This window comes from Bradysia coprophila, chromosome IV, assembly GCF_014529535.1.
Source record: "Bradysia coprophila strain Holo2 chromosome IV, BU_Bcop_v1, whole genome shotgun sequence".
NCBI classification, from domain to species: Eukaryota; Metazoa; Arthropoda; class Insecta; order Diptera; family Sciaridae; genus Bradysia; species Bradysia coprophila.
In genome coordinates this window covers 5,665,096-5,692,628 of record NC_050738.1, presented here as the reverse complement: position 1 = coordinate 5,692,628, position 27,533 = coordinate 5,665,096, and the positions used below count along the sequence as shown (strand labels likewise).

The following is a 27,533-nucleotide window of genomic DNA, read 5'->3' as shown; positions in this document are numbered from 1 at the left end:
AAACACACATAACATAAAAATTAAAATTTCTTCGAATTGAAATGAATAAACTTTCCACAAACTTCTTCCAAATATCTGTAACTGCAACAGCTTCGAACATGTTAATTTCAATATATCCATCCACTCCAAAACACACAAAAAAAAACAAAATTAGAATCCTACTCCGCACAGCATGTTAAACAACAATACAAAATCATAGCTTTCATTGATGAGGCTTTTCGGAAAAAAGCTTCATCCACTGCGCATGACTCTAAGGTAATATTTAGAAATTCGTTACTCAACCAAAATGCATTCAGTTATCGTTGAACCGTGTGGATGAAAATAGCACAGCTCGTACACTCGCCCCGAACAAAAAAGAACTCTGTTTTTCGTGTGTCTCGTATGTTCGTAACAATGTTCAAACAGAACGTTTGCTAAAACCATTGCAAATTAAACTCCGAACAAGATATAAAAATAAATAAAAACGAAAGAGGGAAATGCCACAAAACAGATTGTACGACGTGCATCAATCAGTCGCTATATTTTTATTGCGGAAGATATAAAATATATCTGAGAGCTGGAAGCGCCAGTATCATTTTTTTTCTTCCTTTTCTTATTTATTTAGGTTTTCGTAGGATTTTTTTTTTATTATTTCGAAACCGAGAACTGAGCTTGAAAAATCACTTCTCTCCGTTGATGATAGCCAACAAAGTGTGTGTGAAAAATGTCTTAATAGAATACACGTTCAAATGCTAATAAGTGAAATGTTTCCTATGGGGCAAAGAAAATAAAGTTTTGCTTTTGTTGGGATTTTTTTCAATTGTGGTGTTAAAAATAGAAAGCAAAAAAAAAGATAAGAAAAAAAATGTTTTTGAGTATAAAGTAAAAAAAAAAGTGAAAGTGAGAAAATCGACACTTGTTCTTTTTGGGGTTTTGTTTTCTTTTCCCCGCACGCTATATACAAACACCTTCATTCTGCGTACGATAAATTTGATTTGTACTCGATCAGATTTTTCCAGTTAGTGTGGATTCGCATACAAAACGGCGTTAAACAAACGAAATATAAAAAGTATATAAAAAACGTAAAAAAAGACGGGCAAACATTCCCGGTAGACAAATAGAAAGTAAAATAAAAAAATACTAAGAAAATATATATAAATAAAGGAACGCACATTAATTTCGGATTATATTGGATAAAATAAATATTTTGCAGTCAAAACGAAAATCTTGAAATATTGAGGATTATTCGTCTCTATTTGGATATAGGATATTATCTGGGTTAGTATCGTTAGTATTAATACTCGTAGATTTATAATAGTCGTGTAGAGAGTTCTTATGATTTTGCATTTTCTTACATTTTCTCTAATTCTATTAAATTTTAAATCAACAAAAATTTACCATTTTTTATACGAAGGAGGTATCGAGTTATGAAAAAAACTTTAATTTATTTTCCTTTAAAACAAAAATGAGTTTTTCTTGCCATTTTTTCCCGTTGCTGTTGTTGTTAAACTTGCTTCTTCCACACACAGCAAAAAAAAAAAAACTGATACAAACGATCCGATGAGGGAAGAATAACCGAAAAGAGGCAAAGTAATTGTAGACAGAAGGTGTTGTTTATATTTATCTGTTACGGGTTTTGAAGTTTTGTTATTTATTGGAAGGTATGCCATGTGGAAGATAAGATGCATTGAGGCATGGGTTATTTGTTTATACGTTAAAATATAGTGTATATTATTGAGTGAAATGAGGGTACTGGTACAAATGGGAATTTATGAAAGAGATGTAGGTGAAATGTTATACCGTGTGATACATCTCTACCTGTACAAAAACATAGACCTAAATCATCGATGTGAATTTTTTACGTGATAAAACTTTCATGTTTCAAAAGTGGCTCGGTTATTGATCATTTTTATGGAGAGAAAAAGGAACGATTTACCATAAAATACAACGGAAATTGTTTGCTGGAAATTTTTTTAAGCTTTCAGAAACGACAAGTGTATAGCTGATAAATAATCGTTAAATCTATTACTTCAGTTTAATAGTTTACAGTACTGTAAAGGTACAACCTCCATTACTTCATTCACCATTCGTTTTAATATGGTATTGTGGTTCATTAATCGTAGTTGATTCGTTTATGTTTGTCGATCCTATCGACAACGAATAATTGTCCGTTTCTGAAAGGGTGAATATTGGAGGTTCTCAAATTGTATTTTTCACAATGACGAATTATCATTACAAATCCATCAATATTTGTGCCTAGACTCACGTTGAAATATAACCAAAGAATTCTTAAATGCCTTTTGGTAATTAGCCATGAAGGTGCATAGTAGCTGAATGTGAAGTTAAAGTCTACTATTGAGTGACAGCTTTTGTTGGGCCATTAACAAGTAATAAAAGAGAAAAAATTCATATTCACAACCACAAAAAAAATGTCGGCCGGTAAATTTTTGATCTGTGCCTGTCCTTCTGGTTATACCTTAGAGTATTTTGAAAAGTGTAAAATGTTGACTTAAAATGTTGATTTTGACTCCATTTTAGTAACTTTCATACCAATCCATGTACTGAGTAGGAGATGTTTGAGATGATGAGGTGAACTGTTTCAGATTTTCGAAGAAAAACTCATGTTCCAACCGAGCTTCCAACGTCCTCAACCAAATCGATACAATTAGCATTCTTTGGGTGCAAATCCAAAATTCTTTCGTTTCTCTCAAAAAGGAGTTGACTTTCTCAATGCAATAACTCAACTGTAGCAGTCCGTGTCGACAAATACACTTGAAACATGTGAAATTAATTTCTTCTTTTGTCTATTGAAAAACAACACTAAATTATGGTTCGCTACGTGGCTGAAACGTTATGCTAAATTGTACTAAGCTTTCGTACAACATTCTATAAACAGCAAGCTAATCGCCAAATCATGCTTAAATCTACTACTTCTTTTATTTAACATAAATTACAAAATCTTTTACTTCGTTCATTTTAACATGAATTTTGCTATATTAGATAACATTAGCAAGAGTTCGACATTAACTTCTCGTAGTTCTTGATAACAAATGATCCCTTTAGAGCTTGATGTCCATTGGCAAAATTTTTATTTTCGATTCAAAGACCGTAAATTTATATTGAAGAAATCATTCAAAATAATTTTATTCCTCTCAATCTGTACCCTTCCATAAAGTAACCACAATAGTTATGCCGCTGCCAATAAAATTAACGGCTCCAATCAGTTCAATTGATTGATTCATCCCAATTATCTTTATCTACTTCTGCACCTATAATTCCTTCTCGTTCATTTAAGTTAATCCCAGATAATTACACCGGAATGGTAATCACAAATCATTAAATCCAATGAACGACATCTAAAGTTAATTTAAATGAATTTAGTGCGGTGACATCAATCACATCAAATCAATTCATTGTCGTTCTCCATCATATACACATTCTACCCAGACATTCGGATTGAGTTAACCCTTTTCGAAAATTTCCATTAAATCGCTGGGATTATTTAAGTCAAATGTATTTATCTTTTAGGCTTCACAGATGTGCGACAGGGGTAGTATTCATATTAGATACGTTCCGGACTTATAGATGTGATTTAGAACTAATTCGGAGACCGTTTTCATTGATAGAGATAATGATGCAAATTAGACCACCTACCTTTATGAAATTCAAATTATTATTCTTACGTATACTGGAGCCATTAAAAAAATAAAATGGAAATTCGTTTTAATTAAATAACTAAAATGCAAAATTTACAGCCATTTCACAATGGCATGAAGTGTAATTATAGCAAACAATTAAAATGATTTACATTCATTTAAAGGGATCATAATCATTCCATCTTCACGAGAATATAACATTATGTGTCTATCATCAACTTTCCGTCTGGTATATAAATTCAGTGTATACTTTGTAAATTGAAAGTCGATGGAACGTTTTCGTTGTGTATACCGGAGGGAGATTGCACGCTGTACAGTTCTGTGAATTTGGAACTTTCGTTACACTTTAAATGATTTCGTTCCTTTGAAAATGAAGTAAATTTAGTGTTTGAGTTGCAGTTGTCCTGGTGTGGAGCATTGATGTGGAATTTGTTGCAACGAAAATGTTCAAAGGAACAATTATTGTTTCTAAGACTAACCGTGGTTTGTAGACCGTATTATTGAAGGTATGCATCAACAATTTAATAGATTAAAATTACACTTCAGAAACGACACAATGTTTCTAACAGTAACGCGAAATCAAGCTCTTTCAGCATTGGGTACTTCTAGTGTTTTCCGATGCAAGTCACTATGCTAGTGCTAGCAGATAACTTTGAACCTTTTTAGTGGGTAAATGAGAACAGGAGTCCTTCTCACAGAGGTCCATGTAAATATTTCACTGAAAAATCGACGACATGAGAAACAACGACTTTCTTAAGAAACGGTGAGTTCCTGAAGAAGAAGAAGTGAGGAGTCGATGATTCTTCAGAAAGTCGTCGATTTTTCGGTGCAATCACGTAAATTTTATACGAGGAGACATGCCCCAATAAAATATGAAATTTTGACCCGAAATTCCCCTACAAGAGGACTTCCAGGAGAATGACTCCAGTGATTAGAAGAAAGAACATTTTATTGTTCTCATTGTGACAGTACTTTCTAAAAAGGTACAATGTTATCTGCTAGCAGAGTGACTAGTATAGGAAAACACCAGAAATACCCGAGGCTACAAATATAAAAGACAAACCTCGTACTGTCTGAGGCCCGCCTAGTATTACACTAAGTACTAAAATGAAGACGCCCTCTTACCTGGTTGTGAGAATTGGGATGATATAGTTCTTAGCACGTGTAACAGTTATCAAAGCTAAATAAATCTCTGGATGAATAATTCAGATAACTTTACCTCCTCGGCAAAATCATGCCATTATGAGCCTGTTCACTCATTATTATTTCCAAGTACTTCATCCACTTTTAATTATGACTCGACGCGCAACTGCGTAAGAGTGGCATGTCTTCAAAATTACCCTTCATTTGTAGTGGCAATCCATCAATTTTGTTTCACACTCTTTTCAATCACTTCACTGCACGTGAGGGTATTTCGTTAACTATGAAGTGTGGTATGAAGTATGATTCAAGTACCTATTATACTTGGTTAATGTGAAAAATTAACATTTTTCCAACGAGTGAGTGACATCCCAGTTGTCTTTTAATTTATTCAGCTATCACTACAATTTTAACAATTTTTTTATGTTCGAATCTTAACATGATTTGTGCGTCCTTATTCACATCCTCCCAACATATTTGTTTTTTTAATTCAGAGATTATTTGTACAAAAAACCTTCAATTAAATTTACATTAAAAAACAATTAATAATTTGTTCATCATCTGCTATCGACGACAATGACAAAAATAAACGATGAGCAGTTGCTCTTGTTGTTTTTTATATCCAGATTTATTGTTAAACGAATGAAGTAAAAGATTTTGCATCAAACACTAGGAAGTACTTTGAACAAAAGATGTTGTAGATTTGATCATTGCAAATACCAATTTATTTACAATTTCACGGATTTTTCACTCATTATCCTCTGCACAATGAGTATATATATAACAATAATAAGACTGCTACAGCCTGAGGCCACTTCGCATAATTACATTTTCCACCTCAAATATTTCATTCAAACACAGTATCCGTTAAAAAAATATCATCCACAAAAAAATCTCCGCATACCGAGCATTTATCTAAATTAAAACCTGATTGTGCATTCACAACATATATAAGAGAATGAATGACTCAAACAAACAAGTCATTCCCCTCAGCAAAACACAGCAGATTGTTCTCTATGATGCAAACAAAAAAAAAACCTTTACTGATCATGTTATACCAACCCATAAAATACACGTCTCGGCAGGAACAACAACAAAAAATTCGATTTTCAAAAAAATATTTTTTTTAAATTAAACAGACGCACCTTTTCTGATGACAAAACAACAAAGGGCAATATTTAAAATCACTTTCCCGGAAAATACAAAACAGGAAGAAAAAAAAAATTGATGAAAATGTAGGCATACAGCGATATGTATACGCATGAGGCACACGATGCTTATTCACATAGGGGTCGACGACGTGTGAGGAGCTCCTTAATGTTACGGTTTTCATGATGAAAATAAACTGACAGAGAACATTATATAAAATGTAACATAGCAAGGTAGGGAAACAGTGCTGGGCGATATTTTACGGGAATAATTTTTTTATGGGCTAGGCTCAATATACGAAAATTTTCCATTTTTTGTTATCTTAAAAACATATTTTCGGAACACATAAACAGATTGTCGCTCCATCAGAGCATGCAAATTTTGTTGGGAAATGTCATTTTTACGCTCTATAAATTTTCTTTTTGCAAATGTGAACGACGGATTTAACTTCAAAACGGTGCGGTGGTTGCTTTTTGACACGAGTTTTTATCTATGTTTTAGTTTGTGGAATATTAAGAGATCGCAATCACGTAAATGAAAACTTGAAAAAGGATTTTGAAAGTTTTTGTGACGATTCTAACATTCATTATAGTAAGTGAAAAGGCAAAAATAAAAGTTTTCTGAAATTATGTTACTTTTACAATTACAATTTGATGATGCTGCTCTAGAGAATTTCGTTGTTTTTGTTCAGTCTTTACTAAATTGAAGTTGAAGATTCAACGTACTCAGTTAAGGTAACACAGAGATATTAAGAACAGAGCGTTATGGAATACTTAAAAAGTATAGGTAATCCGTAGAAGACTGAATGTGAAATTAATTTATTAATTAGTCCCTAGCAAGAATGCATGTTCTTTGATACATGCGGAAATGAGATTATTTATGGCCAATGTCCAATCAGCGAATTCTGCGAAAAATGAAATTGCATTGAATTAACTTAATTACGAAGCTAAAAACATTTTAAAAACTGGTTACTCTTATCTACTGTCGACACTAACGTGAAAATAGTTATTTATGACATCGAGTGCGAAGTACTTTATTAGGCTCAAGATGTGTACCTTACTTAATTGTTTGCAGATTGTTATTTTGTCACGAGAGTTTATAGCCAGACACGGTGAGGCTTAAAATTTTTAAATAAACGTGTAAGTTAACATCCAGGTTTTTTTCATAAGTGAGTTGGGGGAGGGAAGTGCTGTTCAGTAAACAAGTTTTAGCAAAATCCCCTTAGCTGTTCCTGAGAACCAGCACCAGCGTCAGCCAGGGTTTGTGAAACAGTGAGGACTTAAGATTTACATTGGAATTGGTAGAGGGACAAATTCTAAGATTTACAGTGTAAAAATTATGGCTCTCGATAATTTCTTCATCGAGCAATATAGTAGCTAAAAGTAAGAATTTCACCATTTTAAAAGACTGATATCTCCTTTACAAAGTCACCGGGGAAGCCTTTGAATGATGATCCCAGACAAGTTTTGCGAACCCTTTTGAACAGCAAAAAAATTATTTTTGAATCGAAGTTTTCTGTTACATTTTCAGAAATTGCACTTTTAGGCTACTCTCGGTGAACTTTGGACGCTTCAATACTTTACTGGTAAGAGTATTTCCCGTCAATTTGGTTGCTTATATGGTACCTTAGAGTCTCAGCTTGACAACGATACCAAATATGCCATACTTTTGTCTTTCTTATATCTATCAAACATTTAAAGTGTTTGTTTTTCTTAAAAATAGATAATTACTCTAGATAGCTCTAGATTTGCGAGTAGAGCGACCTCAATGCAAAACTTTTTCATCAATAATTCTTGTAAAGCACAAAGTATGGGATATTTGGTATCGTTGTAAAGCTGAGACTCTACGCTTCCATATAAGCAACCAAATTGACGGTAAATACTATTACCAGTAAGGTATTGAAGCGTCCAAAGTTCACCGAGGGTAGCCTAAAAGTGCAATTTCTGAAAATGTAACAGAAAACTTCGATTCAAAAATAATTTTTTTGCTGTTCAAAAGGGTTCGCAAAACTTGTCTGGGATCATCATTCAAAGGCTTCCCCGGTTGCTTTGTAAAGGAGATATCAGTCTTTTAAAATGGTGAAATTCTTACTTTTAGCTACTATATTGCTCGATGAAGAAATTATCGAGAGCCATAATTTTTACACTGTAAATCTTAGAATTTGTCCCTCTACCAATTCCAATGTAAATCTTAAGTCCTCACTGTTTCACAAACCCTGGCTGACGCTGCGCTGGTGCTGGTTCTCAGGAACAGCTAAGGGGATTTTGCTAAAACTTGTTTACTTGAACAGCACTTCCCTCCCCCAAGTCACTTATGAAAAAAACCTGGATGTTAACTTACACGTTTATTTAAAAATTTTAAGCCTCACCGTGCAGAGCCTTCGGAACTTTTCTCTGGAGAAAAACGGCAAAGCACACACATGAAACACGTTGCGTTCACCTCTGGGAGAAATAGGAAATTCCAACCCTTCAACCCTTGTATCTAAAACAATTTATTTTAGGCAATGCAGAAATCAGCCAGCCGGCATAGTTACACTAAGGTGATCATGAAATTTTTTGTAAATTTAACTCAAGTAAATTACTACTTCGGGCCTAGTAAAATACTTTACGACGAAAGAAGAGACAGTTTTAGTCATCCAAAAAAGGGTATTACCCTTAAGTGGTGATAAAATTTCATTCTTCAACATTTCGTACCGAGGTATTTCGATATCGATGGTTAATTGACTCCGTAAGTGCCAAGTGTGCCACAGAATTTGAATTCTTTACGTGAACGAATAAATAAAAAAATGAACCTGAAAATAAGATTCCTTATATGAGAATAGGGCAATTTAACGCGGCGTATCATAGACATTCACACCGTTCATTTTGAATTCGTAGCTCACTTACGGCGTGAATTGTTATCGTACCCGGACTTTTATTCCTAAACATGGGTCAAAGAGCATCATTTGTTATTAATTTTGGCAAACAAACACGCTTTGCACATCGAACAGTAGTGGTGTTTATAGCTCCTTCGGGAAATCCATTCAAATGGTAATGCTACAAGGAATTTTCGTCGGTTCTATTTCATTGAAACAAGCAATAATCTGAGCTTTGAAACAAGCGCCATTAAAATTTACATATTCTCCATTTAACAAAAATTGGTAGTTCCTGCATTGTAACCACTAGTACCGCACATAATTAATGTATTTCTCGTCGCCAATTTGCATTCAGCCGAGTAACAAAATCCTCTTTTCCAACATTCCGACTTTTTTCTATAGAGAAAAAAAATTCCATTTTCTCTCATAAAAATGGTTACACCAACACGATAGTCGATTTAGAGAAACCGCCATTAATCACGTGGAGCTCATATATCTAGTTTTTGTTTCATCGCGGTGCATTGCCTCAATATCTGTATGTATACACATCGAGTTCCTCCAATCTATAGTTGAAATACACCTGTGCTGCACCTCATACTACTGCTGGCTGGGAAAAAAATCCAACACATACTATACTTTCGGTATTCAGTAATCCGCCCCACAGAGGGTAGTTCTTTTTTTCCTGTCGCAACATACCTTTAGCTTCATTTCAACAGCATAAATTTAATTGTTAGTAAAAAGGCATTCATACAATGGGATAATACTGAAATTAAGTGAAACGGAGCACTTTCTATCAAAGAACATCTAAAATTCCACAAAAAACACTCTTTTTTAGAGGAAAAATAAAGTTGCCAGACTTTTTCGGTATAAAGGCCAATTTTTTGACGTTTTCGCCATCTTAAACTAAATGCATCTCTTTAGCAAGAAAAATACAAATCGTATAAGGAAGTCTGTCTTTTTAATGGAAACTCGTTAGCTCTTTAACTTGACGGCAGTCATATCAGCAGAATAATTTTATTGAGACTGTCACATCTTTTGAGCTATTCAAAATCTTTTACTTCATTAGTTACAGCACGACAGAGTAAAGTTAACCAGGCAGGAGCGCTGATTTGACTAGGGACCTGAATAATCTAGTAGCCCTATATTTTTTGCGAATAAAATTTTTCAATTTATGTCAATGTTCATTTGAGTTCATTTTCATCCAGTGTATTAGGTCCCTTATTTGACGTTTCGAAAATGAACCGCTCTTGCCTGGTTTATTTTACTCTGCCGTGGTTACAGCAAACATTTGAGTATGTAAGACCAAATAAATCATGGCGCATCGCTTATTTTTGTCATTTATGTCGATAACAGATAGGACCGGCCACCATAGAGGTAGGCCAAAACGAGTTTGTCTTTCACCAATCAACCAAATCGAAATCGTTTTAAATCATCCATCCTGCTCGTGCATACACACATGAGACTTCGTCGCACTTTTTCTCCGTCGGATATGAAAAATATTATTCGGACTAAAAGTCTTTTTCAGCGTGTGAGGGGTTTTTAGACAGAGCCGACGGCGAGGTCGGGAATCGAATACGATAATAATATACTATTTCATCTTATTTTGTCAGTTTGATTGGTTTGTTCCAAGTAACCGTAAACACGAATTTTGACTGACCGAGCAGAGGTCGGTTTTCATATAAATATTGGTGAGGTTATGTCTCTATGGATCAAATTTGACATTTCGTATGGCCTTGGAACAGTGATTCTTTTTCTTTATTAAAAGCGAAAAAAGGCTGCAAAGCGCAACCGGTAAAAAAACGATCTTTTCAAAAAACAAATATTTACAATAAATAAAAATCATCAATTCTATTACGTCCCAAGGTCCCTAAAATGCAATTAGAATTTCATTGTTGAATCGCAATGGAAACCTTCTGTAACAGGTAGTCCATAGGGCGCGGTTCCCCAGAAGCCTTTTGCATTAATGATCACAATTTCTTTATAAATGTCTTTGTCTCAGGACCCATGCTACCTAGTGATTCAAAAATAATTAAGTGTGCCTAAAATTTGAATTTTAAGTGAACGATTCGATGAAAAAGTGAACCAAAAAATACATTTCAACGCTGCCTTGTATGAAAATGACGCTACGTGAAAAAGACCTCCACACTTTCCATTTTGAATTTCGACCGCACTTACGGCGTGAATAGGTGTGAATAAATAATTATCTTTTAAACAAATGTAATGATTGTGCATAAATCTTTCGGCATTATCAGCAATCGAACCAGCTTTTTTGGATGAAAGAACCGTAGCTGTGAAGGGTGAAGAGTGAATTTTTGTCGTTACACTGTCTGTTTGTGAAGAGTGATTCAAATAAATTTTTTGAAACTGATAAATGAATGCGTGCGAATTGCGGATTCACTCATTTGTTCAAATTTAATTTTTATCTCATAAATTATGCATGTATGTCCTTTGGATAAATGTTTCAATTTTGGTCCTATAACCTTTATGTCGACCTCGAAGAAAAAGCCGCACAACTTTTATAAACTGTTCGAAAAATTGCAGCAAAAACATATTTTCTGCAACTGCGCTGCGAAAACTGAACTTTTTCATGCGTGATTTGTGTGGCGAGTGGTGATCGAAGGGTCTTTTTTTCTCTGGTTTTCTATGTTTTACTTTTCACCACTAGTTGGACACCATTTTGTAATAACCAAGTTTCTAACATTTGAAAAATGTCTTTTAAACATGGCAATTGCAAAATGCTGCTGAGTTGTGAAATGGATTTTCATATATGCTTTTCGTCGCTGGTGGTGAAATGGATTTACTTTTCACCACTCCTTCTGAACCATTAAACGTAAATAAAAATTCTGCCCTGACTAAATTTCGAACCACCGACACCAAAACCGAATGCTTATCGAGCAACATCTCTAATCATTCGACTTCGCTCGTTTGATAACAACCCATCTAGTGACAAAAACTTACATTTTTTGCAACTAGTTGCATAAATAACTATATAACAGCGAGTGTTTTTCGGGTACATAGAGGTCAATATCTTCTAATAACGACCCTGGATTTTACTTCAGTACGCAGTACCATAGTTAAACGGATTCGTGCGGGGAAAACGTCGCAGCACCCTACTTCATTCTCAACTCAACTGATTTTTGAATAATTTCGGAAGACAATCAACAATTCAACATGTTTGATTGTCTGTTGAGTTGAACTTTAAATTGTATTGCCCTAAATACACCCACACATTGTCGGTCCCTACAATGAAACCAATTAACTTTATGTTATTGTTATTTATTTGTTCATTTCCATTGTCGAAAATGTAACTTTTTAACTGCACAAAAATAGAACCCAAGTGAAATTTATTTAAAACCAATTATACTTCTCCGAAGTAAAATTTTTGTTTCGGCAAATTCCTCGTATAAATTATACAATGACAACCATTACAACGAAAATAGAAGAGTAAAAAAACTGCAAACTTTATTTATGCCAAGTCGAGTCCATTCAAGCAATTTAGGTCAGCCAACAAACCCAGAGCTACCAGTGAAAATATATACTATTTTTTACCCACTGAGTCAACAATTTTTAGTTCAATAAGAATAACATTGGCTCGGTGGAGAAAGAGGAACCCAAATGAACATTGAACATCCCAATATGTATACAGCGCTCCACCTATAAATACAACAACAGTGTTTATATGAACCATTTCGAACATTTTGTGGTAACCAGCGAACAAAATTTCCATGCATTGTTGTTTGTTTATTATGAGAAAAAGCTCAGACGAAAATGAAAATTAAATTTTATTATTCTCTTTATTTCGTATATATTATAAATATACCTTCCCCCGTATGCGAAAAGATAGAAGTTATTATTTATAATGTTGCTGCTGGTTGTATGGCGATGGTAGAGAGTGTTAAAAGACATAGAAATTTGTACAAAGTTCATTATTATATTTTGCGGTTATGGCACATAAAGTCGACTGTGTATTGTATATGTATAAACATACACACAATATCTAGACCATCAGGTGCTTGATGCAATTAATTAGGCAGACTAATTATATTGTACACATTGTGTGTATGTGTATGGAGAAAATATAATAGAAATGAATAATATTTATGATTAATTATTATCTCATTCATGCTATAAATGTGCAATATATTATGCGGTTAGGTTGTTAATTTTATGATTTATGATTTATGATTAATTTGAAATATTAAGTTTTTATCGTTGTAAGGAATATATGACAATGGTAGATTGCTTTCGAATGGTTCTTTTGACGTTTGGCGAGTTTGTGGGAACTGCATTTTATCGCCCAGCGTGAGTGTATTTGATCTCTCGCCAGGCTAGCGGGTATGAATGAATTTCGTTTTATAACTATGGGAATTCCGTTTCTAATTTCACTTTTCACTTTTTTTAAGTTTTTTTTTTAGTTTCCTTCAGTTTTATGGCTTCCGAACCTTTGCAAAACGTTTTTGCAGCAAAAGCAACTTAGTAATCGGTTCTAGTTTTCAAAAAAAAAAAAAATATGAAAAAATGTCCGGGTTCGGGCTACGGTTCATAATCAAGAAAATGGTTCGGTCGGATCTTTATGTTAAAACTCGAGTTTCAGGGGTTGGTTCGGTTCGAAATATAATATAAAAATTAGTATCATTTACACAGTTTTCAGTCTGCTTGAAACTGGATTTTTCTGTTCATCCAACTATCAGTACAAATCATGATAATGGTAGCGTTTTGTGTGATACCATTACATATTTCTATCCTCCATAACTTTGAGGAGTTTAGTCGAAATAAAAAGTTGAGGTGAACAGTTAGCATTTATGTTCAATGAAACGCATCATAAAAGTAGTTTTTATGCGAACTGAGGGTGGAAACATTTTTATATCACGTACTATCTAGCTCCAATCATTTTATTTATCGAAAATTTGGCTTGGTACGCATAGAAATGCTTGTCCCAGGGCCTGTCTTTCCAGACAAGTTGGAAATTTGAAAATCTGACGTTTATCTCATGAAAAATGATATCTTTAATTCCCATACGTTCTGTTTTGTCGCCTTGTTCTTTTTTGCAAAATTTCAAAGAAAATTCCTTTTTTCATAAAATGTCCTCATTTTTCAATTATTTTTTTAAAAGTAGATTTGGCGTAGCTTATACTGACAGAGCGAAAAGATTTTTCTACGTGGTTTCAACTAATTACTTTCAATAAAAAGTAGTCATGAATACAAGAAATTCTTCAGCACGAAAAAATTCCACTTGCTCCGCTCGCATTATACACTACCTTAATTTTATATCCTTGAATGTGAAAGTTAAGAATTTTACAATACAGAAAATTGTGGGACGTTTTGAGACACGTCCAAATTCTCGCAGGAAAGTTTTTTAGAATTTTTGACTTACACCATGAATTAGTCAGGAAACAATTGTTTTTTTTTTTCTATTTTTATTCGATGCTACTTATCAATCTGAGCAAAAAATTGTTCTACTGCATGTCTTGAAAATGTACCGTTATTCTTAGAGGATGATGTATGTAAAGGTCTAATATCTTTAATCTTGCTCATCTTCAATTTGTTTTACAAAAAAATCGTTAAGTTTTCGAGTGCTGCTGTAGAACCATTTTTAAGTTAGAATGAGCATGTCTACAGATTAAAAAATTATATTTCAGGAAAATGCATTTTTGAGACATGTCGTAGAACAATTTTTCGTTTAGAATTATGAATTGCATCGATTAAAAATATAAAAAATGTTACTTTACTAATTGCAGTGTGAAATACACTAGGGATGGGAGGCGTTCAAAATTATCGATAATATCAATCGAAAGAAATTATCGATAATCGATTAATCATATCGTTATCGATAATTTTATAATTATCGATAATTATCAAAATATCGAAATTCGATAATTATCAAAATATCGATATTTTGATATTTATCTGAAAATTCATGATAATATACCGATATATCGGAATATATCGATAAATATCGGATTTTCGGACCGAAATATCTTTATATCGAATTATCGATATCTTGATAATTATCAAAATATCAATAATTATCGATTATCGATATTTTTTTGATAATTTTCGATAAAAAAAAGTCGATAATTATCGATTATCGATAATTGATAATTATCGATAATCATTTTCATTATCGCCCATGCCTAAAATACACAAGACCTTGACATAAAGGTTCTGAAAGAACAGGTTAAGACATTTCTGAGTTGATCACGAGTGAAACACAAATTTTGCCAATTTAGACATGTTTTGTTAAACACACTCATTACAGATTGTGTGTAATGTCAACTTGATAAAAATAATATTTTTTCTTCAAGTTTTCATTTTATACAATCTTTAATGAGTGAGTTTGACAAAACATGTCTAAATAGATCATTGTCAAATGTCAATGTCCTTTGAGATGTCCAATGAGCTGTCATTTTCACAAAGCTAACCACAATGTTACAAATTTATATGAAGCTGTCATTGTTTGAGGTTAGCTTTGTGAAATTGACAACTCATTTGCACTATTTTAAGAGAAGAAACCGTTACTTGACCCTGATCTATTGTTAAGATTTGTGTTTCATGTGCCTTCGTAAGTGTCTTAACCTGTTCTTTCAGAACCTTGCTTGACATAGTTAAACAACCCCGCTTCATCGAGGCTGATTAGACGTGCATGAAAAAGTTGTAATTGCTCTTTGGAAATCTACTTTTCGGCCTATTTTTCGATCACAGAGTAGTTTTCTTTTTATGCCCGAATTCAAAATTCAAAAATGGGAAGCCAAACCATATGTCGGTTCGTTAATGTGGAACTAACATATTAAAGATTATCAGACCACTAGACTCGTAGTAAAGTGCTTTAGTACGACTACTACTGCCTAATACTTAAGCAATAGATGTTGTCATATTAAAAAATCTTAACATGTAGGTCGTATCGTGTTCAACAACTTCCTTCCATTGAGTATATAACTAAATATTTTACTATTCCTTCTAAACCATGAAATTGCACTGATAACAATGTTATTGATGAGCACAATTTCTTTCCCATTTTTTCCCCCGATTTCTTCGGAAAAACTATCCTGTTCGTTTCTACTGACTGTCGAAGATGAAAAATTTCATAAAACTCATACATCATGACTACAATCAATTACCAATGTGTTTATGTTTAGTGTATGTCGACGGAAAAACGCGTTAGCAGTAAATTATCTTGATGTTGCTGCTGTAAATAATAATAGAAGAATATAGTGTATGTCGTCTACAACTCAAACTCTGCTAGTTATTTGTAGTATATAATCGAACAGAATATTTATTGCACATTCACATATTCCACATAGTAGATGACTGAGGGTGGTATCCGGAAATCGATTTGTTGTACGAGTGCAAATTGCTCGAGTAAAAATTCTATGCAGGTCCGTACTGAAAATTTATACAGCTGGAGCACACCAGGTTCCAGGTTCAATTTTTTTCTGTACCGTAGGAGCATGATGGGAGTGTCGGCTCATATGACCGTGCCGGGCCTGATACCATATCCATATATATATGAACATGAGAACGTCGTATGTGTGATATGAATTGCAATCCAGTTTTAATGATTGAAACACGGGAAAATTCAATTTTCCAACATAAATATTTACGTTTTGCCACAGGACATTGAAGTTCAAGTTTGGAAAATTTGTATTTATTTTAAGTTTTCTTCACAAAGATAGACATGCAACAGTGGTATAATTGGGTAGTTTGAAATAATTTGCTTGTAACAATAATATTTGTGTTGAAATCCTGCGCGGCAATACAGCTATTTTGATGGAATCTTTGGATTCTTGTTGTTGTTTTTCAATTTTTTTTCTTCTTCTACAAACCAGAACCCATTTCTTCGAAATACTTTCTTGAGATTCTCAAACTTTTCTTTCACAATTCATTCACAGTACCTAACGTTCTAACTTTAAAAATTCCTGTTTTCAAGAAAATTTTGCAAAACTTGACTATAGAAATGTATTTTACGCGGTGAACAATGTAATTAAATACTTCACAGCGACACCAGTGTAAGGAAGAAACATTGAACGTTAATTCGGTGTTTCCACCATTCACTTTCACGTTTTCTCTTAAATTGTATGTTAACGTCGTATATTGAATTCGGTAGCTAAAGCTTTGTTCATAGATTTGCTTCCTTTTGTCTATCGTAATTTCTTTCATGTTCTACAATTTTGTAATGGTTGCAACGTAAAATAGCTGCACTTTGTCCCTAAATTCAGTCGTACGTTTTTGAATGACATCCGCTGATCTGTTAGAAACTGTTGTTACCGAAAACGCGAAAACAATCAAATTGCGCTCTGACTAGTTAGTCTTTTGTGAATATTATTCTTCTTCTTTTTCAGCCTTTTTCTGTCCACTGCTGAACATAGGCTTCCCCATTCTCTTCCATTGCCAACGATCCGTTGCTACTGGTTGCCAATTTGTGTTTTTGCAATTCTCTTTATTATTCCATTATTCAATCTCTCTGGTGGTCTACGTCTAGGTCGTGTTTTAGGTCGTCTACAGTTCGTGATCCTTTTGGCCCAACGTTCGTCCGTCCTTCTTTCAATATGTCCCGCGCAATTCCACTTTAAAGTGTCGCTCTTTATTTATTTTCGAAAGCTTCTCTTAACGTTATATTATTGATGTCTTGTAATATATATCTTGCTTCTTCAATCCGCTCGTTTAAATTACACTAAAGCAACCCTACAAATTAAAGATTTCGCAGTAACAAGGATCTAGACGGTTAGTCATCTGATATCGATAACCACAACAAAAAATAAACAACAAGATGCTTCTAGTGTGCTTTTTTATAGTTAAACTTTAATCAATACTTGTGCAGTAAAAGATTGTGAATGAAACACTAAACGACTCTTCAAACATAAGAAGTAATAGATTCAAAATTTTCACAAATTAGACTGACTCAATATTTTTTAAACTGGACCTTTGACTCTTTTAAATACAGATTTTTAATAAACTTTCGACGTACCCCTTGCATAATCTTTAGAGACGTACTAGGCATTGTACGTACGTATTGCAATAGATTTACTATACATACGCACCTGGTGATTGGATTCGTACGGGACTAACATCACAACGATATGCTGGCTTTTATATTCTTTTCGTGCCTCAGGGTCAAAATTTGGAAAGTTGTGGACGGTTGATTTTAGGCACTTCACTCACAAAAATGCCTAAGATCTACCGTCCACAACAGATATGTAAATAACTATTTAATCACGTCTATGACTTTGCATAGATCAGTGTAAGTTGTGACTGTTAAATGATTAATGATTCTGCTGGTCCCCTTTTTTCATAGAATATTGAAAATGAAATCCTTTTCCCCGCACTTAAGCAAATAATAATCAGAACTATGCACCGGATACTCAAATCTAAACCATGACTGTAACCGCTATACAAAAGTATTTAAGTATTCGTCACCTTTTCTTTCCGTACACGTCCGCACAGACTCATTCATCACCGCACAATATCCACCCAGTAATCCCCTTCAGTTCACAAACATAATATTAGATGAGATAAAAATGTCAAAAACCTCTTTCATTAAATTGAAAGAAGCTAAAAAAGCCAAACTCACTTCCGTTATTGATTTCGGTATATGCCAACAAAAACTTTTCTAATCGGCCCTTTTTTCGGTATATAAACGATAAAGTCACCGTCATACAACAAGCGGCTATTACATTACAACGTAAATGTTCAATGACGCATCTCTTCTTGTTCGGTTTTTCCTTTTCAAACCGCCCTTTCATAACCATATTCAGTGTATACACTGTTTCGCTAGTTATCTATATTACACCATCTATTGCACTATAAATCAATGATTAGAGTGAAGCAATATTGATTTTGTTAGGCTGTCCAAATTTATTTTGAATTGAAGAAACCTGATTAAAGTGATCTAAGGAAAGTTGTACACAATGGATTCTGGATTGCAATCTGTTATCGACAAGGAAGGCAAAAATAAGTAATGACCATTCTGACGTACTCTTATATTACAACGAATGAAGTAAAAGATTTTAGGTTTATTTAATAATTAGAGCCAAATATTTTTTGCACCATTTGTTTTCGACTTGACAACGGACTAAGAACATCTGAAGTAACAGATTTGATAGATTTACTATGGAAATGCTTGATGCAGTTTCTCACTTCTCTCAAAAAGTGTCCCTCTTTTAGCTAACGAGGATAAAAGCGTGGGAAAGATTAGTTTTATTTGATGAAAAGAATACGAAGACGGAACCTAATTCACCTAATTTACGATATGCTTCCCTGATTGTAGACGATCCACCTCAACATATTTTATGTCTTACAGATTTCAATTAATTTAAGGCGAAATTGTTTTTCCGATTAAACCGTTCTGACTTACAACGAATGGCATTCCTAGCGAAAAATTTTCCGAAGTTTTAAATGGAACGCTTTGAAAGGGTTTCACTGCTTTTTAACGTCTAAAAAGGAATGTGTTAGGAATCCAGACGCACCACAACAACTCGTTGAGTGACGATGAGACTTTAACTTTCACTGTTTAGTGTTACTGAATGAATCAAATATTTTGTGTCGTTGTGACCTTGCAAAGTATTTACTTCTATGTTGTTATGTTCAATCAATATAATCATGGCTTCTCTCGTCGTCAATTTGAAATGTTCGTAACTATATTAAAATGACCATTTTGACGGTGTATTTCAATTAAAAAAGAGGATATAGAATAGGTACTGGGTAAATAATAATTGTAGGCCTTTCTTAAGACGGTCGACGCAATTTTATTGATAAAAGGTATAAATTTGTGATGTAGCTGAAGTAAAGGATGTTATATACACATACACTGTAATTACATAGGAAAACTTTTCATTTGAGTTTTCTCTGCCCGGATATTTAAAAAAAGTCATTCTTCCTGTGCTTTTATTTTTTCGTTTAATTTAGATTCTTTATCTAGGGTTTTTCTCTTCCACTTCCTTTTCTGTAAGCAATGATTTTTCGTATAAATTTTTCACTCGAAAGGAATCGTTGAAAGAAAGTTTTTCACGCTATTTGTGTTGAATGAAAAAATTGTGGGTATTAGCAGCACATCTTTTTTTTGTAAAAAAAAATAATTAATTTCATAACATAGATGATATTTCTCGCTGGGGAGTTCAATATCAACAGCGGTTGTGTGATGAAAAACGTATCGCCTTATTGGCAACACTTTACGTTTAAATTTTCATCATAAAAAGGATGAATATTGAGATGAGTATAAAAGTTTTCTGGATTTATTTTCCTTCTCGATTATGCATTTAGTCTTTGATTTTTTTTTCTTTATAAGTCAAGGACTACAGCCAAACATTTTCAGCTGGCGGCCAATTGTTTTATTTCCATTTTTAAAACCTTCTGTTCTCAAGACGAAAATAAAAGATTCCTTAATTACGAAATGTCTGGTTCATATTGAAGTAATCGGCATTATCCTTGCTACATTTCAATAACAACGTTACGCAAAAAAATGTAAATTCTAAAAAAATATTTGAATTTTTTCATTTCACATTTCATTGCTTTGTACCAAATTTCTTCAATATTCAAAATGTTTTCGGTAAACTCGAAGGCGTCCATAAATTATCCATTATAATCCCGGCTTATGAAAATAGAATTACAAAATCAAGTGAAAGAATCAGAAAGAAAAAGGAAGAAGAATTTACCAATTTACTAAATAAATTTTTATTGTATTCGATGAGAGTGTATTGATGTGACGACGTGGGATGATGAATCGGTCGGGAGACAAATGAATCGGTTGTTAAAGATTCATTTTTTATAACATTTTCATCGACACATTTTCATCTATTATAATAAAATTATGTTTGAAATACACACAAAATGTGTACGTGTACTCCCATCTGGCTTCGCCCTCGGTGTACGTACACACCGTGTGTGCATTGGGCTATGTTAAAACATACTATAAGCGCCTTTCCGTAATACACACAATCGAGATATTAGGCTTATTATGCCGTGCCATATCAATAAAAGAGAAGAAAACATTAAATACGTTCCACGACAAGATGGGCATTTTCTGCAGTGATCAGTGAGCATATGTTAAAAGGGTAATACCGAAGTCTGGATGACAATCGTGACTTCGTAACAGATGCTCGGTCGTTGCCAAAGGACTTTCTTTTTCGTTTTGTTGGATTTTCAAAGATTTCCATCAATTTTTACCGATTTTTTTTGAGTTTTGACATAGCACTGTCAAGCACCGAAGCTGACATTAATTTTGATGATTTTCTTGGATTTCAAAATTTTCTTTCAGTTTTATGAGGATTTTGACAATTTCTAATTTTTTTTTTGGTTGACTGACCGTACGTCCAATTTACATACAGTACATACAGTGGGTTTTTTTCCGCTCGGAACATGTTTGAGATTTTTTTAGGGTTTTAAGTCATCGATGTTCCCTGTCAATAAAGTGTTTCCAGTATATGATATTTTGGTGCGAAATTTGAAAATCCGTTAGCGAATTCAAATTTTGCGCCAAAATATCATGTACCAGTATATCACTATCACAGTCAATAAACATCCATGACTTTCAAAACTCTGATAAATCAAAAATTGTGTTTTCTACTACTGTATCTATTAGTTCACTGAATTTCTGAACATTTTTTATTGGCAAGCTGTTTCGTACTAATCTTGATAAACAGGCTGGTCAACCTGACTTGTAAAGACGATATATTGAGGCGATAGTTACTGAATCTATTACTTGATTTGATCTAAGCTTTTTAAACAAATAGATTGTGGAAATTGTTATCGTCACTACCGCAAAAATCAGCGATGGCACTGCCTTCGAGTCGGTCTTTTGAGATACGAAATTTAAAAATCAAAATCATTTGTTAGGAAAATAAATTTTAGATTACAATGTCCATGAAAATATTGTTTGATGAAGTGACAGAAGTGACCGACTTGCCGACAGCGTCAATCATTGAGAGTCCTGTGAAATAGTGCTCAAATCCACGATCTATTAATTGAATTGAATTGTGAATGAGGGAGTTGCTGAGTTGACTTAATATTTGACTGTATTGATGACGATGATTGTAACTTAAGTATACAATGAAACCAAAGAATAATAATAGAAAATATGTTACTTCCTTTGTTTCAAACAAGAATCATTATCAATAAAAACTACGGATCTGATTGATTTACCTATGTGTTGAAATGTTTGAGGATTTCTCGCATATATTTATGGAAACATTAAACAGACTCCCCGGTTCCAGAAAGTAAGAGAAAGTAGATGTGGTCATAATTGATTCACAGATTTTCATCCTTTCATTACTTAAGAATATTGGGTTCTAAAAGCTTAAAAATGTAGAAGAACTAACTCTTTGAGATGCTACAATGGAACTTCCAAATGTTGAACACAAAATTTCTACGTAAAGAATTAATAAAATCCCAAGATTATCACCAGCAGTATGGCCAATAATTGTCTCAAATAAGTTATGGCATCTATTTGGATGCAAAGACTTCGTATGGGTCGTTGTGTAGCCGTTTGTTTTTTCATAATGTTCCGCATTATTTTATGTTATGTAACCCCCAGCAAGTGTCTCCAGCGTAACAGTTGGTTTCATAATTGATGATCGGTTTATTGTACACATTTATTCGAAATCAATAAATAAATTCTGAAATATATTTTGTGACATAGACCGACAAATACGCAACTGATGTCTGCATTATTTAGGGTAGCGGCCGTAAAAAGTTTCTGAACTTAGCCCAAAAATTAGGTTGTTTCTGTAATAAGTAATGTTCGAGTAAAAGTTGGTTTTTCGCAGAGAAAATTGCTCTTGTCACAAATTAATTGGGCAACATATTTTTAGGAACGTGCGTTGGGTTTGGGTTGGTTTACTTATTGCTGACATGTTACGGATTTTATGCATTCTTTTCCTTTATTTAATAATTAAAAACTTTGTTCATCTCGTTCCAGGACATATTCAAACGGAAACGAATCCTGCGTCCTGTTATGAAGTCATGATTGTCATCCAGACGTCGTTATGGCAAGGAAAAAGGACCGCCATAAACCAAATGAAAAGAAGAAAAACGTGATAGGCCATGGACTTCAAATCCAGATCGAAAAGCAGCCAAAAATACAGCAACAATCCGAACAACGATAGACTTTCATGGACTATATCATTCGTTCTGCTCACATCAATCATTACCGTACGATCAACGCTTGCCGATTGTCCGCGCCTATGTGAATGTAAATGGAAAAGTGGTAAAGAATCCGTACTGTGCCTTAACGCAAATTTATCCGGAATACCATTGGACCTGGACGCTGGCACTCAGGTGCTGGATCTCACCGGAAACGAAGTGAGCTCGATACCGCACGATACATTTAGTCGGGCCAATTTAATTAATTTACAAAGACTATTCATTGCCAAATGTCGATTGAAGAATATTGAACGTTTCGCATTTAGAAAATTGATCAATTTAGTGGAAATCGATTTGAGCTACAATATGCTCACCATGATTCCTTCGCATGCTTTCGATTCGACACCCGAATTACGAGATCTGAGAATTGTTAACAATCCAATAAAACGGATAGCAAACGATGCTTTTATACACGTGCCTCAGTTGGTTCGATTGGACCTGTCCGATTGTCTAATTGCGACACTGGAAGCCCGGGCTTTCGCCGGTTTGGAATCATCGCTGGAATGGTTGAAGCTGGATAGAAATCGGTTGATTGATGTGAATGCGGTAACGCTTACGTCTCTTCAAAATTTGCACGGATTGGAGCTGGCGGGCAATCCGTGGAATTGTTCGTGCAGTTTGAGACCGTTAAGGGAATGGATGATAAAGGACAATATCCCGTACGATGTACCACCGATTTGCACCTATCCAACGAGATTGGTAAGTGAACCGATTTGTTTTGTTTCCATTACATTCGAAGATTTGATATCCACCAAACAGGAACCTGTACCAGGCCAGGACAACTGATTTGCATGATTTTAAAATTCCAAATTTATTTTGTTCCTCAGAAAGCCAAGTCATGGGATAAAATCGACTTGGACGATTTTGCTTGCATTCCACATATTTTGGCGTCAGATATAAAAGCTCATGGTATGGAAGGGCGAAACATTACGATGAGCTGTGTCGTTGGCGGCGTTCCGGAGCCGAACGTTCGATGGATGCTTAGAAATAGAATAATTGCAAATTTAACGGGAAATTCAGCATTTCCCGCAGCTCAAGGACGAAAAATGTATTTAGCGAATCTACAGCAAAACGAAAGCAATCTGACAATTTTAACGGCTGAAGTTCAGGATGCTGGCATTTATACTTGCGCCGCCGAAAATAAGGCTGGTCTTGTGGAGGCAAGTGTCACATTGGCAATATCGAGAAAACCACCAGACGGACCGCTAAGTGCTAAAGTGTTGATTGCAAGTGTGGTCGTTGCAGCTCTATTCGTTATAGCTTCGTCCTTGGCAGTAATTTGCGTGTGCTCGCTTCGGAAACGTCGCAAAATGGGTCGTTGGAATACGCCACGTCGTACCGAAAGCTACGAAAAGATCGAAATGAACCATAAACCGATGGTTGGTCGTGGCTACAAAAGTCCACGAAGTGACGGTAACAGTTTTATGAAACCGTATGGTGAGAATGGCATATCAGTGGTCGGTCAAAGTGTTCGACGGAATGGAGACTATAGAACGGTACCCAGCGAAGACGATGGGACTGGATATGAGGATAATATTTGCGAAAGCACGAACACCACGTTGAGTAACACGCGAAGAGACCATGCGACTAAATGGAAGGGAGCGGCTGCATTGTCAAAGAGTCCAAATTGTGATACATGGCGAGAGGAAAGCTTGAAGAATTCGCCTAGGGGAGAGGAAACAGACTTGCACATTCCGCGATTGATCGAATTCAGGTAATTTATGTTGACGGTTTTTTTTGGTTCAATTCATAGGAACATCCTCCCGAAACAGTCAATCAATTCGTACGATTTCCTTGTTACATAATTGGATTTTATTTTCTAGTGACGCTACGCCAGACTCTGGGCCCAGTTCACTCACTGGACAATATGATCAAATACCAAAGACTTCCGCATCCTCATCGGTGAACTCATCGGCACCAATAACCAGTTACATCAAACCGAACTGGTCTCAGCATATAATGCGCAAGCAAACATCGGGCAACAATAACAATGGCAACAATGTCTACACTTCTGACTCTTCTGGTCAACCCGCGAAAAACCCATTGAGTGATAATCGAAGTCCTGATAGTGATTGTGATAACGATAGAAAGTATCCCGATTTGTTAGATATTTCTAGTCTAAGTAATTCGAATGTTGCTAATGCAAATGTTAAAACGAGTTCCGGCGCCGGTTCGTCGTTTAGTACACTACCCCGTAAAAAGCACAGTTTAGGCAGATACATGAAAGCGGTTTCCGAGAGTCAGTCACCACTTCTGCAAGATTCTAGTCGATACGGTAGCAGCAGTTTCTGCGGCGACAGTACCGACCACATCAATCGTCGTCTTTCGGTCGATTCATATTCGAACAATTACTCGCAACATTCATCCAACAACAATGATCCGAGTCGTGCGAATAGCTTTTTAAATTTAGTTTCACCCATGAACGGCAAACAGCATCGACGAAATCCTAGCCTACCATCGTCACCGCTAAAAGATTCCCAAAAACCATTCAGTCCGGCTGCAACACCACTGCTCGACTTTTCGTCCCTTCAATCGCGCAACGCCATTATCGCAACGCCCAGCCCATCAACATCCACCACCACTGCCAGTGCATACGACTATCATGCCGCCCAATTGGAGCGCTTCCTCGAAGAGTATCGCAATTTGCAGGAACAATTGTGCAAAATGAAGGAGACATGCGATAGTATACGAAAGAAGGAGCAACCACATCGCAGCAGTACATTGGGTCAATCGGCCAAATTTGCCGATCCGGTTATGTACACAGCGGCTGCACTGTCCGGTACGAGTAGCACGTTGGCCGACGATGCAACAACGAATGTGAAGGGAATGTTGCGAAATAAAACGTTGATACCGGGTCAGCCGCCCGATCCGCCACCGTATTGGTTGCATCGTAATGCCATTTTGAAGCGACTCCAAGATCCTAGCAATGAATTCTTTCAGAGCTGAAAACATTGATTCAGTTGAAAGAAACGAGTGATTAGAGTGACGATTTGAAATTTTGCTAATTTAAAAGGCAAATTTCAAGATGGAAAAGAAAATATTTAAAAAATAAATAAAGTTAAAATGTAAAACTAGGTGTAAAATGTAACTATTAATGAAATAAAAAATAAAAAAAATTATTTAAGGAACAAGGTATATAGAAAAGGAAAATGAATGAGAAATAAATTTAAAAAGAAAAATATTTAAAAATTGTACTGGCGTATTTAGTGATTTATATATTGTAATCATTAAATATAAAATATAAAAGAAAATGTTTAAAGAAAAGAAAAACCCAAAAACATTAAACTAGCGAACTTTTTCTTAATTCCATGAGAACACTTAGATTTTGTATTAAGTGTCTTAACAAACAAACAAAACAAAAAACGATCTACATCTATCTCTCTTTCGATAAAAACAAATAGTCTTCATCGTATAAAATCCCATTAATTATTATCTAGTTGCGCATATCCTAAGAAAAAACGAATGAAAAGAAAAATGGTTCGTATGAACGAAATAAAAATGTAAAATCTCATCAGAAAATGTGTTTTTCGATTTATATTTTTTCGCAGGCAGAGCAGACGTTGTACATCTAGATTTTAGTAGCAAAGAACGTTTATAACAATAGTCATTTACATGATACATGCGCCAAATAAAACCGTACTCTTCATAGTTTCAAAGCACTTCCATCGATGGCCTCAGTCATGTTTTCTTGTGTTTATTGTGCAGCTCATGCAAGGCTTTAGCGTCTGATAATCACATAACCAAACAGAAAATTGTACGCAAACAACAAGAAGTACCAGATTTTTCCAGTCAAGTCTTTCCCAAGAGTACCTTCAAACACTTTCTCCTTCCGATAAAATTTGCGACTTTTATGTGGAAAATCGGAGACTCGAAATAGGTGGCAGGAGTGTTTTGCGATCATATGCCTTCAATGGTAAGGTGGGCTCCGCCGCGGATCAATATGATGCACATATAAACTGGCCAATTTCAACCTATTGCATAAATAGCGATAAAAAGTTGGAATGTTCAGTATTTTTGTTAAGGCGTTGATCTGAGTTAATGTAAACATGATTAGGGCTTCCGGCTTCGGATTCCGAAGTTCGGAAGTTGTGCTTTAATAATGAAAGACTGTGGTTGTCAGTGCATTTATCGCAATTTGTTTTTCACTTGTGTCATTCAAAAGCCTTCATTCAAAGCAGTGTTTCGCCACGGATATAAATAGGACATTATTTCATGCTGTCAAAATTGGCTTTGCTTTGATGAGTAAAGTGGCGAACGTATCTTATGGAAAATGGATTTACTCGGGTGGATGTATATATACACGTGCCATCACTTTTCCCATAGAGAAGTAATCTACTATTATATTCGATTTTATTCTTCAGTCTGAAGACTGAAGCGTTAGACGTTAAATGCGAAAAAACTGTTGGTTGAAATAGATCGTCTCTTTGTAAGAGAGGGCAGAACAAAGTTCTAGGCGATATGAATTCTATATATATGCATACCGGTATTTCTACTAAATTGACTTTGTAAGGCGGCTGAAAAATTAAAAAAATGACGCAGCGTTGATTCAGTCAAATTCACGATATTCTTTGTCAAAGTGCGTTGAAATTTATTCATCAATTCATTCTACTAATTTTCCGAAA

General features: G+C 34.7%; 1 protein-coding gene across 1 annotated transcript; it reads left to right on the top strand.

Annotated features, from left to right (window-relative positions):
• Positions 1 to 314: 314 nt before the first annotated feature.
• On the top strand, positions 315 to 25,950 carry LOC119066737. The gene is made up of 4 exons (XM_037169358.1): positions 315 to 1,257; positions 22,688 to 23,610; positions 23,739 to 24,625; positions 24,735 to 25,950. The coding sequence occupies exons 2-4, from the start codon at positions 22,813 to 22,815 to the stop codon at positions 25,855 to 25,857; spliced, it is 2,808 nt and encodes a 935-aa protein (XP_037025253.1). The 5' UTR covers positions 315 to 1,257; positions 22,688 to 22,812; the 3' UTR covers positions 25,858 to 25,950.
• Positions 25,951 to 27,533: the final 1,583 nt, after the last annotated feature.

Coding starts and splice junctions, on each gene's coding strand:
- LOC119066737 (XM_037169358.1), top strand. CDS start 22,813: ATGGACTTCAAATCCAGATCGAAAAGCAGCCAAAAATACAGCAACAAT. Junction 23,611..23,738: donor GCACCTATCCAACGAGATTG/GTAAGTGAACCG, acceptor TTTGTTCCTCAG/AAAGCCAAGTCATGGGATAA. Junction 24,626..24,734: donor CCGCGATTGATCGAATTCAG/GTAATTTATGTT, acceptor TTTATTTTCTAG/TGACGCTACGCCAGACTCTG.